At 41.8% G+C, this 14,922-nt stretch overlaps 1 protein-coding gene across 2 annotated transcripts in view; it reads left to right on the forward strand.

Annotated features, from left to right (window-relative positions):
* LGI2 (leucine rich repeat LGI family member 2) overlaps window positions 1–14,706 on the forward strand; it is a 100,279-nt gene extending 85,573 nt beyond the window's left edge. For both annotated transcript variants that reach the window (XM_073609217.1, XM_073609224.1), the window contains 3 exons: window positions 6,969–7,138; window positions 9,956–10,120; window positions 11,790–14,706. In XM_073609217.1, the coding sequence (XP_073465318.1) occupies window positions 6,969–7,138; window positions 9,956–10,120; window positions 11,790–12,607 (1,153 nt within the window). In that variant the 3' untranslated portion in view covers window positions 12,608–14,706. The remainder of the gene's footprint in view (window positions 1–6,968; window positions 7,139–9,955; window positions 10,121–11,789) is intronic.
* Window positions 14,707–14,922: the final 216 nt, after the last annotated feature.

Genomic DNA, 14,922 nt, shown 5'->3' on the forward strand with positions numbered 1-14,922 from the left:
CCTCAGGAATTTGGTCTTGGAGCTATTTCCAGTTATCGTGGCAGTGGAAATTTGGGGGGAGGTTCTCAGGAATCGGAAAATAAGATTGCACTGCGATAACATGGAGGTAGTTCAGGTCATTAATCAAGTGACGGCCTCTTCAATGCCAGTGGTGTGTTTGTTGCGGCACCTGGTGTTGCGTTGTTTGCAGTTTAATGTTTTTCTGTACGCTGTGCATATTCCGGGCACATCTAACACTGTTGCTGATGCTTTGTCTCGGTTTCAGTGGGACAGATTCCGGGCGGTGGCACCTGCAGCGGAGCAGCACGGGAATCCCTGTCCTCCAGAGTTGTGGCAAATACCGTTGGAATCATCGCGGATTTGATCAGAAATTCGGTTTGTGCGAGTACATGGGCAGCGTACGCTAAAGTTTGGCGGGAATAGTGTGGGTTGCTAGGACGGGTGGACAGTGGAGTTGGAGTGGGAAGAGTGACAGCCTTATTGTACTTCATTGGGTTGAATTATGAACGAGGGGTGTCAGCCTCTGCTATAGATCGCAAGATGGCGGGGTTAGCATTCTGGTTTACAATGACGGGGGAAAGTGATGCCACAAGAGAGTTTATGGTCAGGCAAGCCTTGAAGGGGTATAGGAGAGGGGCAAAAAGTAGAGACAGTAGGCGCCCGGTCACTTTGTCCATACTGGAGCAGCTGCTGGTGGAGGTATGTAACGTGTGTACTTCAGATTATGAAGCTGTGTTGTTTAAAGTTGCATTTGTTCTGGCTTTTTATGGGGCCTTTCAGTTAGGTGAGCTGGTTAGTTCTTCTAGGCGTGCGCATGGGGGACTTCAGTTTGGGGATGTTCACTGTGGTTCTGCATCTGTAGCCCTTTTTCTTCGCGGGTCTAAAACAGATCGGGCGGGTAAGGGTAAGTATGTGCATGTGTATGCTATCCCTGGTGGTCCTGCCCGGTTGCGGCTATACGGCAGTTCTTGGGTTGCCACCGGGCGAGCAAGGGTTCCTTTTTGGTTCATCGGGATGGCTCTTCGTTATCCCGGTATCAGTTAATTTCCGTTTTTTGTCATTGTTTACTATCGACAGGTCATGATCCTTCCGTTTACGCTTCTCACTCCTTCCGCATTGGGTCTGCCACAGAAGCAGCCAGGTGGGGATTGGACAGTTCAGTCATTAAGCGTATAGGGCGGTGGGAATCGGATCGGTTTAAACTTTATATATGCCCTCACTTGGTTTAGATGAACTGGGTTAGTCATGTGCTGTTGTGTATAAGTTGGGGTTTGTGGTTTATTAGTTTCTACATGCTACAAAACTGTTTTATTTCAGATGCCGGTGTTGGTCTCGTATGGATTATGGGACATTCATTTGTCTTTTGGGGGGCTCGAAGGGCGGATGTACGCCCAAACGGCCGCCAGTTGGGAGTGCCGAGAGAGGTCGCTATGGTGCGGTGGATCAGAGTTCCTGGCATGCTGTGGAGCAGCGTGCTACCGGAAATCCACAAGTACGCCGTTTGGATCGCGCTCCGGATGTGTTAGTCCCATATGTTGGGGGTAATGATTTGGGGGTTAGATCCATGCGCCACCTTATCAGGGATATAAAATTTGATGTCCTTAGGATCCGTACTGATTTTCCCCGGACTATGGTCGTGTGGTCAGACATGTGGGCCGTATGTCCTGGCGGTTTGCCAGGTCTATAGAAAAACTCAATAAAACACGGATCAAAGTGAATAAGGAGGTGGGTCGATTTATAGTACGCAATGGAGGTTTAGTGGTTCGACATCGGGAACTAGAGGTGGAGACTTATGCCGCGTAAACACGACCGGACTTTACGTCATACTTTGCCCGGCGGACTTTTCGACGGACTTTACGATGGACTTTGCGAATGAACGGACTTGCCTACACACGATCAACCAAAGTCCGACGGATTTGTACGTGATGACGTACGACCGGACTAAAACAAGGAAGTTCAGGAAGCCAGTAGCCAATAGCTGCCCTAGCGTCGTTTTTTGTCCGTCGGACTAGCATACAGACGAGCGGACTTTTCGACCGGACTCGAGTTCGTCAGATAGATTTGAAACATGTTTCAAATCTAAGTCCGTCAAACTTTTGAGAAAACAAGGTCCGCTGGAGCCCACACATGATCGAATTGTCCGACGAAATCCGGTAGGCCGGACCAAGTATGCCGTAAAGTCCGATCATGTGTACGCGGCAGTACAGGTACCTAAGGGGGGATGGGGTCCACCTTAATGCGGTAGGCATTGATTTGTGGTGTCTGGGCCTGGAGGATGGGGTACAGCGGGCTCTGCGTTGTGTGGGGCGCCCACTGATGTAAGGTTTCACACCTGTGATCTGTGGCGGTTGGGGATCTTTGGATGCATTGGAAATTAAGAATAAAGTGATGGAAGTGGGGAACCATTATCGGTATGGTATCCTTGGTTGATGCCAGTTAACTAAGGTCTAACTGCCATTGGGAGATGGGTGTGGACACGCTGATACGGTGAAATGTGGTCGGTGCCTCCAGGGATCCCTGACAATGGTTTAAAATGTTTCTGATGGTATATTGTGTTTACCTAAGAAAAAGTTATGGTTAAAAAATGTTTAATAAAGTGGCCAAGTGTGGCCAATTTACTCCAAAATTGGTGGTCTGGTTATTTTAGAGGTTAAGTAAGGTATTGGGTATTTAGAAGTTTAACATAGGTTTGGTATAAACCATACCATAGTCATGGATATTTTATACATAGTTACATTGGTCCAGCTTAGACCAATGTATCTATGTATATACCATACTGGTCGATGTCCCTGGAAGCTGAAAATCATTAAAGTAGACACCGATACTTCAGTGATCTCCTCTTGCTTCTGGGTCCAAGCAGTTGTCCTGCTGCATTCTGAACACAGAAGGTTGGCCGCTCGACATGGGCACTATTCAGAGAATGTTTTGCAGTTTCTGAATGAGTGGAAAGTGTTTGGACACAATGGGCTTCAAAAATGCCACTTTTAAGTTTGACTCTTTTTCTGCCTCTAAATGCCCCTCTATGTTAGTCCATGCACACATAAGTCTTCACAGGCGTTTAGAGGCAGAAAAAAATCACTGGCACTCTCAGGAGAGAAGCACTTCAGCAGAAAAAAACACCAGACGTACCTTAACCCATAGAAACACTAGGCGTGTTTAGCACTTAAGCATTAAATAAAGTAATACTAAAGTCTTGTTTTTTTTTTTTTTGTTCAAAAAATAACAAACATGGCATACTTACCTACTCGTCTCAAGTCCCTCTTCACTGCTCCTGGCCCCTCCATCCTGTTGACTGCCCCCACAGCAAGCAGCTTGCTATGGAGACACCCGAGCTGAGCCGCAGCTCTCTGTGTTAATTCAGACATGGAGCTGTGGCCCGGCCCCGTCCCCTCTCTCTCCTCATTAGCTCACTGACTTTGATTGACAGCAGCGGAAGCCAGTGGCGCTGCGCTAGCGTTTCAGCCAATGAGGAGTTAGAGTCCCGGGCAGCTGAGTCTATTGTGCAACATCACCGGATCGAGATGGGCTCAGGTAAGTATTAGGGGGGCAAATTACAGGGATTATTCATGATAGCTGTGCATATGCTTGAGACGTGTGCACAGCATATTTTTTTAAATTAGACCCCAACATGTATATCTGCTAAGAGGCACACGCATCTGTATTCTCCCTCAAATGTGCTTGCTTTTTGAGGTTTGCCATTTCATTACTCGTGAATCTTGAACTTAGTTTCCCATGATTCCCTGGGGCTACCATTCTCTAAACCTCATGGGTGATCACTGGCCTAGCTCTAATTTATTTTCACAATGTTCAACCCATATCTATAAACCATAATGTTAATGGAACTCTTAATGTATTTTTATAAGTGTATTGCACTGGATCCGCTAATGTACTTTTAATGCTCTTTTTCCCACAGCATAAATAATGCAACTTAAATCTAGGTCTCTCTATTTAGTACACTGTGTAAGGGAAAGGCCTAATTAAATGAGTGTAAGGGCCTAATCTACAATACAGATTTGGTTTATATATCAAGCCAGTGTGGAAACTATGGTAACTCATTGCAAGCAAACTGCCTTCTCTCTTATGTTCTGACTTCTTTATGCGTATAAAAGTATGAATATTGTTTCCAGTGGTTATTTTGATTTGTATGACTGTCTTTTGGTACGTAGGCCTGATTGACTCTAGGTATCCATTGATTTTAGATGCCAGTTGCCTGATGGTTTGGGGGCATATGAGGGTGACAATCTCATATCTGTGGGTTCCCACAGTTACAAAACTTGTTCCAATTGCTATTTACCCCTGTGGTCGCCATGTGGAGAGCAATTATCTTTTCCCTTTTCAACAATGAAGAGTTATGTGTAGAACTATAATGCTGTCAGCGATGGCTACAAACTTCACCAACATTTTAACATGGCTTAAACGTTCTTTCAAGTGGTAGTAAAGTCCAATTGGACACTTCAACCTACAGGTAAGCTTACAGTATAATAAAGCTTACCTGTAGGTACAAGGACTATCCCCTAAATGTGCACCGCTTAGGAGATATTCAGTGTCTCTGCAGCCGGAGATGTAACTGGCACATGCATTCTGAAAGAACGGCATACCCGTGCTGTTCCTTCAGAGCCCTGTGCCATAAACAGTGACGTAAAGGGGTGACATCATTGCTGCTCAGCCATTCAAAGGACCGGAGCCAGCAAACATGGAAGGAAGACCAGGTGAAGATCTAAGCCCTGTCAATGGTGACAGTGCACCGCTGGAGGGCTAAGTTTCAAGGTAAGTCTTTCATAATGTGCTAGTATGTGAGGAGGGAGGAGACACGCGGCGAGGAAATCGCCGCGATGCCGAGGAGGAGATGCAGGGGAAGATGGCCGCCCACCGCCTGGAGGGAAGCGCTGCCCTGGGTAAGTGTTACAGGCGACTGACCAAGGGGGAGGGGGGCGGGACCCGACCGGGGGGGTGTATGTGCACTGTTTGAAACCCCCCCCGCCCCCCTAAAAAAATATACCACTTGCCACCACTGCATCTGACCACTCTGAATTAGAAACACAAATAAAATACTTTGTGTGTGTGGGTTGATCCTGCATTACCTTCTGCACATTGTTTCTGCATTTTCTCTACATATGAATAAAGTGAATTAGCATCTATAAAGGAATAGACAGTCTTCTGTCATCAAGTGTACTATTTAGCCTCATATTCCATCCAGACGAAAGGAAAGTCAGTGCGCTGTCAGTTTATCTTTCTCCTCGCATGTTTTGACATTGAATAGGTCCCTTTGTGCTATACATCAAGAATTCTATGATATCTGTAGGTTCAGTTTTAAGTGAGTTACACTCAGTGGTGAAATCACAAGCCCAATTAAACAGGTGTGATGAAGTACAAGCATTGCTGAAAATCCTTTTTTTCTCCATTAAAGCTAAACTCTAGGCTCCCCTTAAAAAGTACTCTATATAGAGATCAGGCAGTAAGAGAAAAATGTGCAGAAACAAATTAAAGTATATGTAAACCCTCACCTTGTAAAACAACCCATTCAGTTTAAAATGGAAGTGAAAGGCAAAACATTTGTGTATAGATATAATAAAGAATTATAAACCCTTTTTTTCCCCTTTTTTGTAAGTAATTGAATTCCTTCTGTTCTCAGCTGCGAAAGAGGTGGGGGAAGAGAAACAGTGACACACCGAACTTCCCAGTGAAAGGCTATGGGGAGGGGTCAAGACATGTCTGATCATTGGAGGAGGGCAGGCTGAGTTCCCAGCACAGCCAGAGAACTAGCCATACTGTGCTCTCATGACTAGTGTGGTCTGAGCAGAGGCACTGGCAGAATCACTAAGGATTTCACACAAAGGAAGCAATACAGAGAAAACAGGATACTTTTTCATACAAGTACATGGTACAGCAGCCACATATCAGGAATATGAAATGTTGGGTTTACAGAGAGGAAAAAAACAACTTTAATGTTTGTTGTCATACTCTAATGCCGTGTACACATCGGCGAACTTTTGAGCATCAAACGTCTGACGGTCTTTCTGACGGACTTTCGACGGAGTTACGACAGGCTTGCCCACACACTAAAGTCCGTTCGAAAGTCCGGTCTTTTGAACGTGATGATGTACAACCGGACTAGAATAAGGAAGTTCATAGCCAGTAGCCAATAGCTGCCCTTGCGTCATTTTTTGTCCGTTGGACTAGCATACAAACGGATTTTTCGATTGGACTTGAGTCCATCGGAAAGATTTGAAACATGTTCTAAATCTAAAGTCCATCCGGTTTTTCAACAGAAAAAGTCTGCTGAAGGTCTGATTAAGCCCACACACGATCGGATTGTCCGATGGATTCGTTCCATCGGACCAGTCTGGTCGGAAAGTCCGCTCGTGTGTACACAGCATAAGACAGCCTTTTCAACCAGGGTGCCGAGGCACCCTGGGGTGCCCCGAGGTTTCTTCGTGGGTGCCTTAGTAAAAGCCTTAAAATGAATCAAAAATTGTATACAAGCCAGCTGATGGATGAAGCCTGCCTTTTAGTTAGAAAAAGCCATGGGTTTTCATTATGCACCATTATGACTTTCGAGACTTTGGCATTCTAACAACCAATGATATCCTCAATTAATAAGGAGGATGTCTGTTGCCTTTCCCAGCATCCTTGTTTGACCCTCCTCGGCCTCTCTCCCTCAGCACTGGGGTCACATTAGCTGACTGATGGAGAGAAATTAAGGGAGAGGAGAAACATAGGAATACTAGTCAGTACCAGTGTGCAAAAGTGTGTTTGCTTTGGAAGAATAAATCACCTCTAATGTTGAATGTCCTACGTGTGGATGTTACCGCATTGTGTAAAACTATTAGAATAGTTTTTTACATTTTAGAATGGGGTGCCTCAAGACTGTCTATAATTTAAAGGGTGCCTTGAGATCGTCTATAATTAAGATATCTATTGGGGTAATTGGCTGTTACTTGTCTTCTTCATTTATCTTTTTGTTGTAGGGATTTAAGGGGCAATATGTTTGAGTGTGACTGCAAGGCCAAATGGCTGTTTTCTTGGCTGAAGATGACAAACTCTACCGTGTCTGATGTGGTTTGTGTTGGTCCTCCTGAATACCAAGAAAAGAAACTGAATGATGTGACAAGTTTCGATTCAGAATGCATAACAACAGGTAAGTTGGAGATTAAATTTGTTCACTATAAGCAGAGACTTGCAGAACTGGTCATCTGTACCGCCACAACACTCTTTTTATTCTGTGTTAGTTTAAATCTCATAATGTATATTTGGCATTTTAAAAGAGAAGTCCAAGCAAAAAATGTTATGACAGTAGAAGACGTTTCACCTCAAGCACTGGTTGGGTTAGGGAACATTGCTGAAAAATACTGCAGTGTTTATACACAGTGGGGTTGATTTACTAAAACTAGAGAGTGCAACATCTAGCGCAGCTCTGCATAGAAACCAATCAGCTTCCAGGTTGTATTGCCAAAGCTTAAATGAACAAGTTGAGGTCAGAAGCTGATTGACTACCATGCACAGCTGCACCAGATTTTGAACTCTACAGTTTTAGTAAATCAACCCCAGTGTGTTGCTGTCTGAGAAATATTTACATTTTCTGCTAATACATAGTTGCCAACTTTCTATAAATATTTTTACGGACATTTTTTTTTTCTGTAGGCAGGGCATTAATTTGTAGACATGGTCTAGCACAGTGGTTCTCAACTCCAGTCCTCAGGACCCACCAACAGGCCAGGTTTGCAAGATAGCTGAAATACATCACAGGTGATATCACTTGCTCCTCAGTGATTGCAGTATTCTAGTCTGCATCTCCCCAAGGTAATACTTAAAATCTGGCCTGTTGGTGGGTCCCGAGGACTGGAGTTGAGAACCACTCTAGCAGAAGTGAAAATATGGCAAAAAATGGGTGTAGTTTAAATCATGCTAAATAGTGGGTGTGGCAAAGGGAGTGTGGTAAATAGAGTCTGAAATGACTTACATTGTGGAGAATATGGTAATTGTAAATAGAGAATGTAGGTAGGGCAGCATACAGAGGTCAGTAGTATGTATTGCAGTGTTCAGGGGTCAATAGTATGTATTGCAGTGTACAGGGATCAGTAGTATGTATTGCAGTGTACAGGGATCAGTAGTATGTATTGCAGTGTACAGGGGTCAGTAGTATGTAGAGCACTTTACAGAGGTCAGTATTATGTATTGCAGTGTACAGGGGTCAGTAGTATGTAGAGCAGTGTACAGGGATCAGTAGTATGTAGAGCAGTGTACAGGGGTCAGTATTATGTATTGCAGTGTACAGGGGTCAGTAGTATGTAGAGCAGTGTACAGGGGTCAGTATTATGTATTGCAGTGTACAGGGGTCAGTAGTATGTAGAGCAGTTTACAGAGGTCAGTATTATGTATTGCAGTGTACAGGGGTCAGTAGTATGTAGAGCAGTGTACAGGGATCAGTAGTATGTAGAGCAGTGTACAGGGGTCAGTATTATGTATTGCAGTGTACAGGGGTCAGTAGTATGTAGAGCAGTGTACAGGGGTCAGTATTATGTATTGCAGTGTACAGGGGTCAGTATTATGTATTGCAGTGTACAGGGGTCAGTAGTATGTAGAGCAGTGTACAGGGGTCAGTATTATGTATTGCAGTGTACAGGGGTCAGTAGTATGTAGAGCAGTGTACAGGGGTCAGTATTATGTATTGCAGTGTACAGGGGTCAGTAGTATGTATTGCAGTGTACAGGGGTCAGTAGTATGTAGAGCAGTGTACAGGGGTCAGTATTATGTATTGCAGTGTACAGGGGTCAGTAGTATGTAGAGCAGTGTACAGGGGTCAGTATTATGTATTGCAGTGTACAGGGGTCAGTAGTATGTAGAGCAGTGTACAGGGGTCAGTATTATGTATTGCAGTGTACAGGGGTCAGTAGTATGTAGAGCAGTGTACAGGGGTCAGTATTATGTATTGCAGTGTACAGGGATCAGTAGTATGTATTGCAGTGTACAGGGGTCAGTAGTATGTAGGGCAATGTACAGAGGTCAGTAGGATGCGGGGCAATATCTAGGGGTCAGTAGTATGTAGGCCAGCGTACAGGGATCAGTAATATGTAGAGCAGTGTACAGGGGCCAGCAGTATGTAAGGCAGTGTATGGAGGTCAGTAATATGTAGGGCAGCTTCCAGAGGTTTTTAGTATGTAGGGCACCCCAGTACAGCCATTAGTTTCTATACCACCCACTGCTTCCCCCTCACAAAAAAAAATTAAAGACTACCCAACCACAAAGCCCCTCCCCAGATCACATGAGCAGCTGTAGCAGGCATTTAAATTACCTGACTTGGCGATAGATGATGCTGGCTGCGGTTCTGCTTGTCTGGGTCTGTTGGTTCGCCCACTCACTCTGTTTGCCTCTCTGCTCCGTCTGGGTGGCTGGTTTGCCTCAGTCCTCCACAGTCCTCTGCTCCACCTCACGACACCCCCGCTTTATTAAAAACTCAGGCCTCTGGATGCCCCGCTCACTCCAAATCTCTCTCCTCCTCCGGTTGGGCTCTCAGTATCCATCCCTGCTCCTCTTGCTCCCTGTCGGATCCCCGCAGCAGCCGCTGACACTAACAGTCTGAGCGGCTCAAGACATCACCAGCCGGCGTGATCACCCTTGGCTGGTCATGCCCTCTCTCAGCACTGACCAATCTGCGTTTGGACAGGCAGCACCTGACTTCCAGGAAGTGGGGAGGAGGTAGGGAAGGGATGACAGTGTTTTGTTTCACCGCCTGGGACAGAGGTACATTTTTGGGATTTTGCCCAGGGCAATCACATAGTGGGACATAGGTCAGATTTTCAGGACTGTCCTGGGCAATTCAGCACTTTTGGCAACAAAGCTAGTAGCCAAAAGCTTTATGGAAAAGTATTTTCTTTCAAAGGGCTTGCCGCATGCATTTTACAAAATCCATGTAACTTTTACATAGATAATTCAACTTTATTTACTTTATTTTCAGATTTTGTTGTCCATCAGATATTGACCTATCAGTCTGTGTCAATGGATACATTTCAGTATAAGAATGATGTATTTGTGGCAATAGCACAACCAAGCATGGAGAACTGCATGATTCTTGAGTGGGACCACATTGAAATGAACTTTAGAAGCTACGACAATATAACAGGTACTGTAATAAATTGATTCTTTTAATGTCTGGCTAAAGGCTACATCAAACCTGAACTGGCATTTTAGATTTAGGTAGATGAGAATGGTTTAAAGCACCTGTGGGCTGATTAAAACACACTGACGCTCCAGAAATGTGCATACCTATGTGTTTGACCTGCAAAATAAAGACAAGACCAAAGCAAATAGAAAATACTTCTAACCACCAGCGCCAACACCAAAACAAAATATTCGTTTTGAAGCTTAGACTTGATAATGATCAATAGCTCAAAACTCTTCGGGGACAAGTTGAGTAATTTCAGTATGATTATGATTGTTGTTAGAAGTAATTATGTAGTCAAAATAATTTTACAAGTTCAAGTTGACTGGGGATTTAAAAGTTTCATATAATTCATCTGCAACATCTAGAATTTGGTGCTCTGCAGTGTTAATTTTGAAGTCAAATTTCGATTTGGTTTTAGTCATAGTCTTTTGACTAAAATACTTAATCTCCAGTACATTTAATTCGACTAAAATCATATTAGTTGACTAAAATCTAATGGGTTTAGTGAAGTATTAATGCATTATTTAAGCATTTCCCTAGAATTTTCCAAACTCATTATATACTCCTGGAGTAAATAAATCTAATAACTTGTTATAATTTATTATATTAGGTTTGAACATGCACTATAGACACAGATTTAGCTGTTGTGATTTATAACCAGTGTTAAATCAAATATTCAAATAGTGAATAGTCAAATTTCAATTTAGTTTTAGCTATAGTCTTTTGACTAAAATGCCATTTTTGTTGTATTTTAGTCTTCTGAATTGTTTTAGTTTTAGTCGTATTTTAGTTGACTAAAATAACACTGGTGTTCTGTCTAATGTGTATATTACATATTTGTAATATACAATATTTATATTCTAATGCATTAACAAATGAATCATTCGTTTTACCAGTGAAGGTAATACATATAATTTATTTTAATTCAAAGCCTAACTCCAGCCAATACTTTTTTGTTGGTTTAGAGATAGACTGGAGGATTAAAAACTTCTGTTTTTATTGCCATCAGTGGTTCCAATTAGAAGGTTTCCAGTCATTTGTATGTTCATCACTGGGACAATATGGGAAGGGAATCTCATCAAAAAGGCACATACATCAGGTAGACATATAAAAGCACAGACAATTAACATCTGTTTGTCAAGTTTCCCATCCTGACACAATGTTCATATATTTTTTTTGTCATTTTACAATAAAAAATATTTGTGCCAGTTGTACAATATATACCTTACTAAATACCCTGGGGTGTCTTCTTTTCTTTTGTGTTGTCTTTTAGGTGATTTTTGATTTTAAAGATAATTTGGTGATAGAAAAGGCTGGCTTTTGATCACATAGCAATAACATAACTGTGTATCTAAACATACATGTAGTTGAATGCCTTGTAATCAGAAAAAACAGAGAAAATAATTGATTGAAACTAGTTCTTTAGTATTTATTATACTGACCGTTCTGACATTCATAGACATTCGTAGCTTTCATAGAAGGTGACTTTTGCATATTAGTTTTTTGCATTATATATTATATATTTTATTTGTCTTGGTCTAAAAGAAAACTTGGTGATTGAAAGCTAGCTTACAAGCTTACAAACTAAATGGTTTTACAAATGTAACCTTATATCTTTTTTGGACAGGTCAGTCCATTGTTGGATGCAAAGCCATACTTATCGATGACCAGGTGTTCATGGTGGTAGCTCAGCTGTTTGGTGGCTCTCACATATACAAGTATGATGAAAGTTGGGCCAAGTTCACCAAGTTTCAAGACATTGAAGTCTCCCGTATATCCAAACCCAATGATATTGAACTTTTTCAAATTGAAGGTGAAACATTTTTTGTAATTGCTGACAGCTCAAAGGCTGGGCTGACTACAGTGTATAAGTGGAATGGGAAAGGGTTTTATTCCTATCAGTCTCTCCATGAATGGTTTCGAGATACTGATGCAGAATTAGTTGAAATTGATGATAAACCTCATCTTGTGCTATCCAGTCGGTCTCAAGTACCTCTAATTTTGCAGTGGAACAAAAGTACAAAGAAGTTCACCCCCCATAGTGACATTCCAAATATGGAAGACGTTCTAGCAGTTAAGAGCTTCAAAATGAAAGATGAACTTTATATTGCATTGACCAGATTTATTGGGGACTCTAAAATCATGAGATGGAATGGAAAGCTATTTGTTGAAATTCAGGCTTTACCATCCCGTGGAGCAATGGCATTACAGCCCTTTAATTTTAAAGATAGGCATTACTTAGCATTGGGCAGTGATTATACTTTTTCACAGATTTACCAGTGGGATCCTGAGAAGAAGACTTTTGAGAAGTTCAAAGAGATCTATATCCAAGCACCTCGTTCTTTCACAGCGGTATCAACCGATCGACAGGATTTTGTATTTGCCTCCAGCTTTAAAGGGAATACTCAGATTTTTGAACATGTCATTGTTGACCTGAGCTTGTAAAATGTTAATCAACAATCAGACTAGCTCAACAAAATGTCCCTAGAAGAGGAACAGAAAAACACTGATGTATGTATGAGCTACATACAATGCTGTGAAAAAGTATTTGCCCCCTTTCTGATTTTCTACTTTTTTGCATATTTGTCACACTTAAATGACTCAGATCATCAAACAAATTTTATTATTACACAAAGATAATCCGAGTAAATACAAAATGCAGTTTTTTAATGATGGTTTCATTTATTAAGGCAAAAAAGCTGTCCAAACCTGCCTGGCTTTATGTGAAAAAAGTAATTGCCCCCTAAACCTAATAACTGGTTGTGCCACCCTTGGCGGCAACAACTGCAATCAAGCGTTTGGCAATGAGTTTTTCACATTGCTGTGGAGCAATTTTGGCCCACTCTTCTTTGCAGAATTGTTTTCATTCAGCTACATTGGAGGGTTTTCCAGCATGAACGGCCTGTGTAAGGTCATGATACAGCATCTTAATTGGATTTAAGTCTGGGCTTTGACTAGGGCACTCCAAAACCTAAATTTTGCTTTGTTTGAACCATTTGGAGGTGGACTTGCTGTTGTGCTTCGGATCATTGTCCTGCTGCATAACCCAAGTGCACTTGAGCATGAGGTCACGAACTGATGGCCGGACATTCTCCTTTAGGGTTTTCTGATAAAGCTGATAGAGCTCAGAATTCATGGTTCCATCAATTATGGTAAGTCGTCCAGGTCCAATATTTGCCTAAAAGTCTTGGGGATAATCAAGATGTTTTTTGGTAAATGTGAGATGAGCCATTGTCTTCTTTTTGGTCAGCAGTGGCTTTGGCCTTGGAACTCTCCCATGGATGCCATTTTGCCCAGTCTCTTTCTTATTGTTAAATTGTGAACACTGATCTTACCTGAGGCAAGTGAGGCCTGCAGTTCTTTAGATGTTGTTCTGGGTTCTTTTATGACCTCCTGGATGAGTCGTCATCATGCTCTTGGAGTAATTTTTGTAGGCCGGCTACTCCTGAGAAGGTTCACCACTGTTCCAAGTTATCTCCATTTGTGGTTATTGGCTCTCCCCGTGGTTCACTGGAGTTCCAACGCCTTAGAAATGGCTTTGAAGCCCTTCCTAGACCGATACATGTACATTACTTTGTTTCTAATCAGTTCTTGAATCTTTTTAGATTGTGGCATGACGTGTTGCTTTTTGTGATCTGTTAGCGTGCTTCACTTTTCAGACAGCTTCTATTTATGTGATTTCTTGATTCAACAGGTCTGGCAGTAAACAGGCCTGGTGTGGTAAGTGAAGTTTAACTCAGCTTTCCAAAAAATTGTGGTTAATCACAGTTTATTCATGATTCAGCATGGAAGGGGCAATTACTTTTTCACATAGGGCCAGGCAGGTTTGAACATCTTTTTTCCCTTAATAAATGAAATAATAAATTAAAAACTGCATCTTGGATTTACTTGGGTTATCTTTGTGTAATATTAAAATTAGTTTGATGATCTGAATCATTTAAGTGTGAGTAATATGCAAAAAAATAAAAAATCAGGAAGGGGGGAAATACTTTTTCACAGCACTGTATGTGTACATAAACCTAATCTGCATTTTTGAGAGCATACCTTGGTTATTGGCATGACACTGTTCATTTATAATTTTTAATAATTTCCAATCATTTTGTAACCAATGCTGAGCAACTGCTTGGGAACCAATCTAACAAACATAGGCAGATATCAAAACGTCAAAATAAGCTATTTCTGTATTATATATATTTACTCACTTGCTATAGAGGAGCCTTTAGTAGTCAGTAACTCTGGAGCTATATTATTAAAATAACTTTGCAAACTCAAATTTTGGACTTGCAGTGCATGCAAAGATGCAAATTACCTGCAACTTTTAGCTGATTTTAAGTTGCCTATGCCTGTTGATATACAGTTTGCAAGATTATCAAAATTTGTCATACCTGCTTATGGCCAAATTGGAAAGATACAACCATTCAGTTCCATGGCTGAATATTCATATCATTTTGGTGGTAGTAGCAGCAGTGGTCATGCAAAGACCACATACTGTACACTAGCACATACTCACATTGTATGACTTGTCCATTATGGCTGATTGTTGTCACTCACTTATTGATAGGGAGCAGGAAGGAGCAATAATCTGTATATTACATTAAAAATGGGCTAATGTAGTTTTGTCCCCTGTATATAGACCCCTTTGTAGCAAGAAAAACCTAAGAGCCAGAATTTGCTTACAAGATCAACCCAACCAAAGTAGTATTTAATTTACAGATAGACTATTATGGACACAGATGCCCAGTGGATTCTTATATTTCTTG

Source organism: Aquarana catesbeiana, linkage group LG01 (assembly GCF_042186555.1).
Source record: "Aquarana catesbeiana isolate 2022-GZ linkage group LG01, ASM4218655v1, whole genome shotgun sequence".
Taxonomy (NCBI): domain Eukaryota; kingdom Metazoa; phylum Chordata; class Amphibia; order Anura; family Ranidae; genus Aquarana; species Aquarana catesbeiana.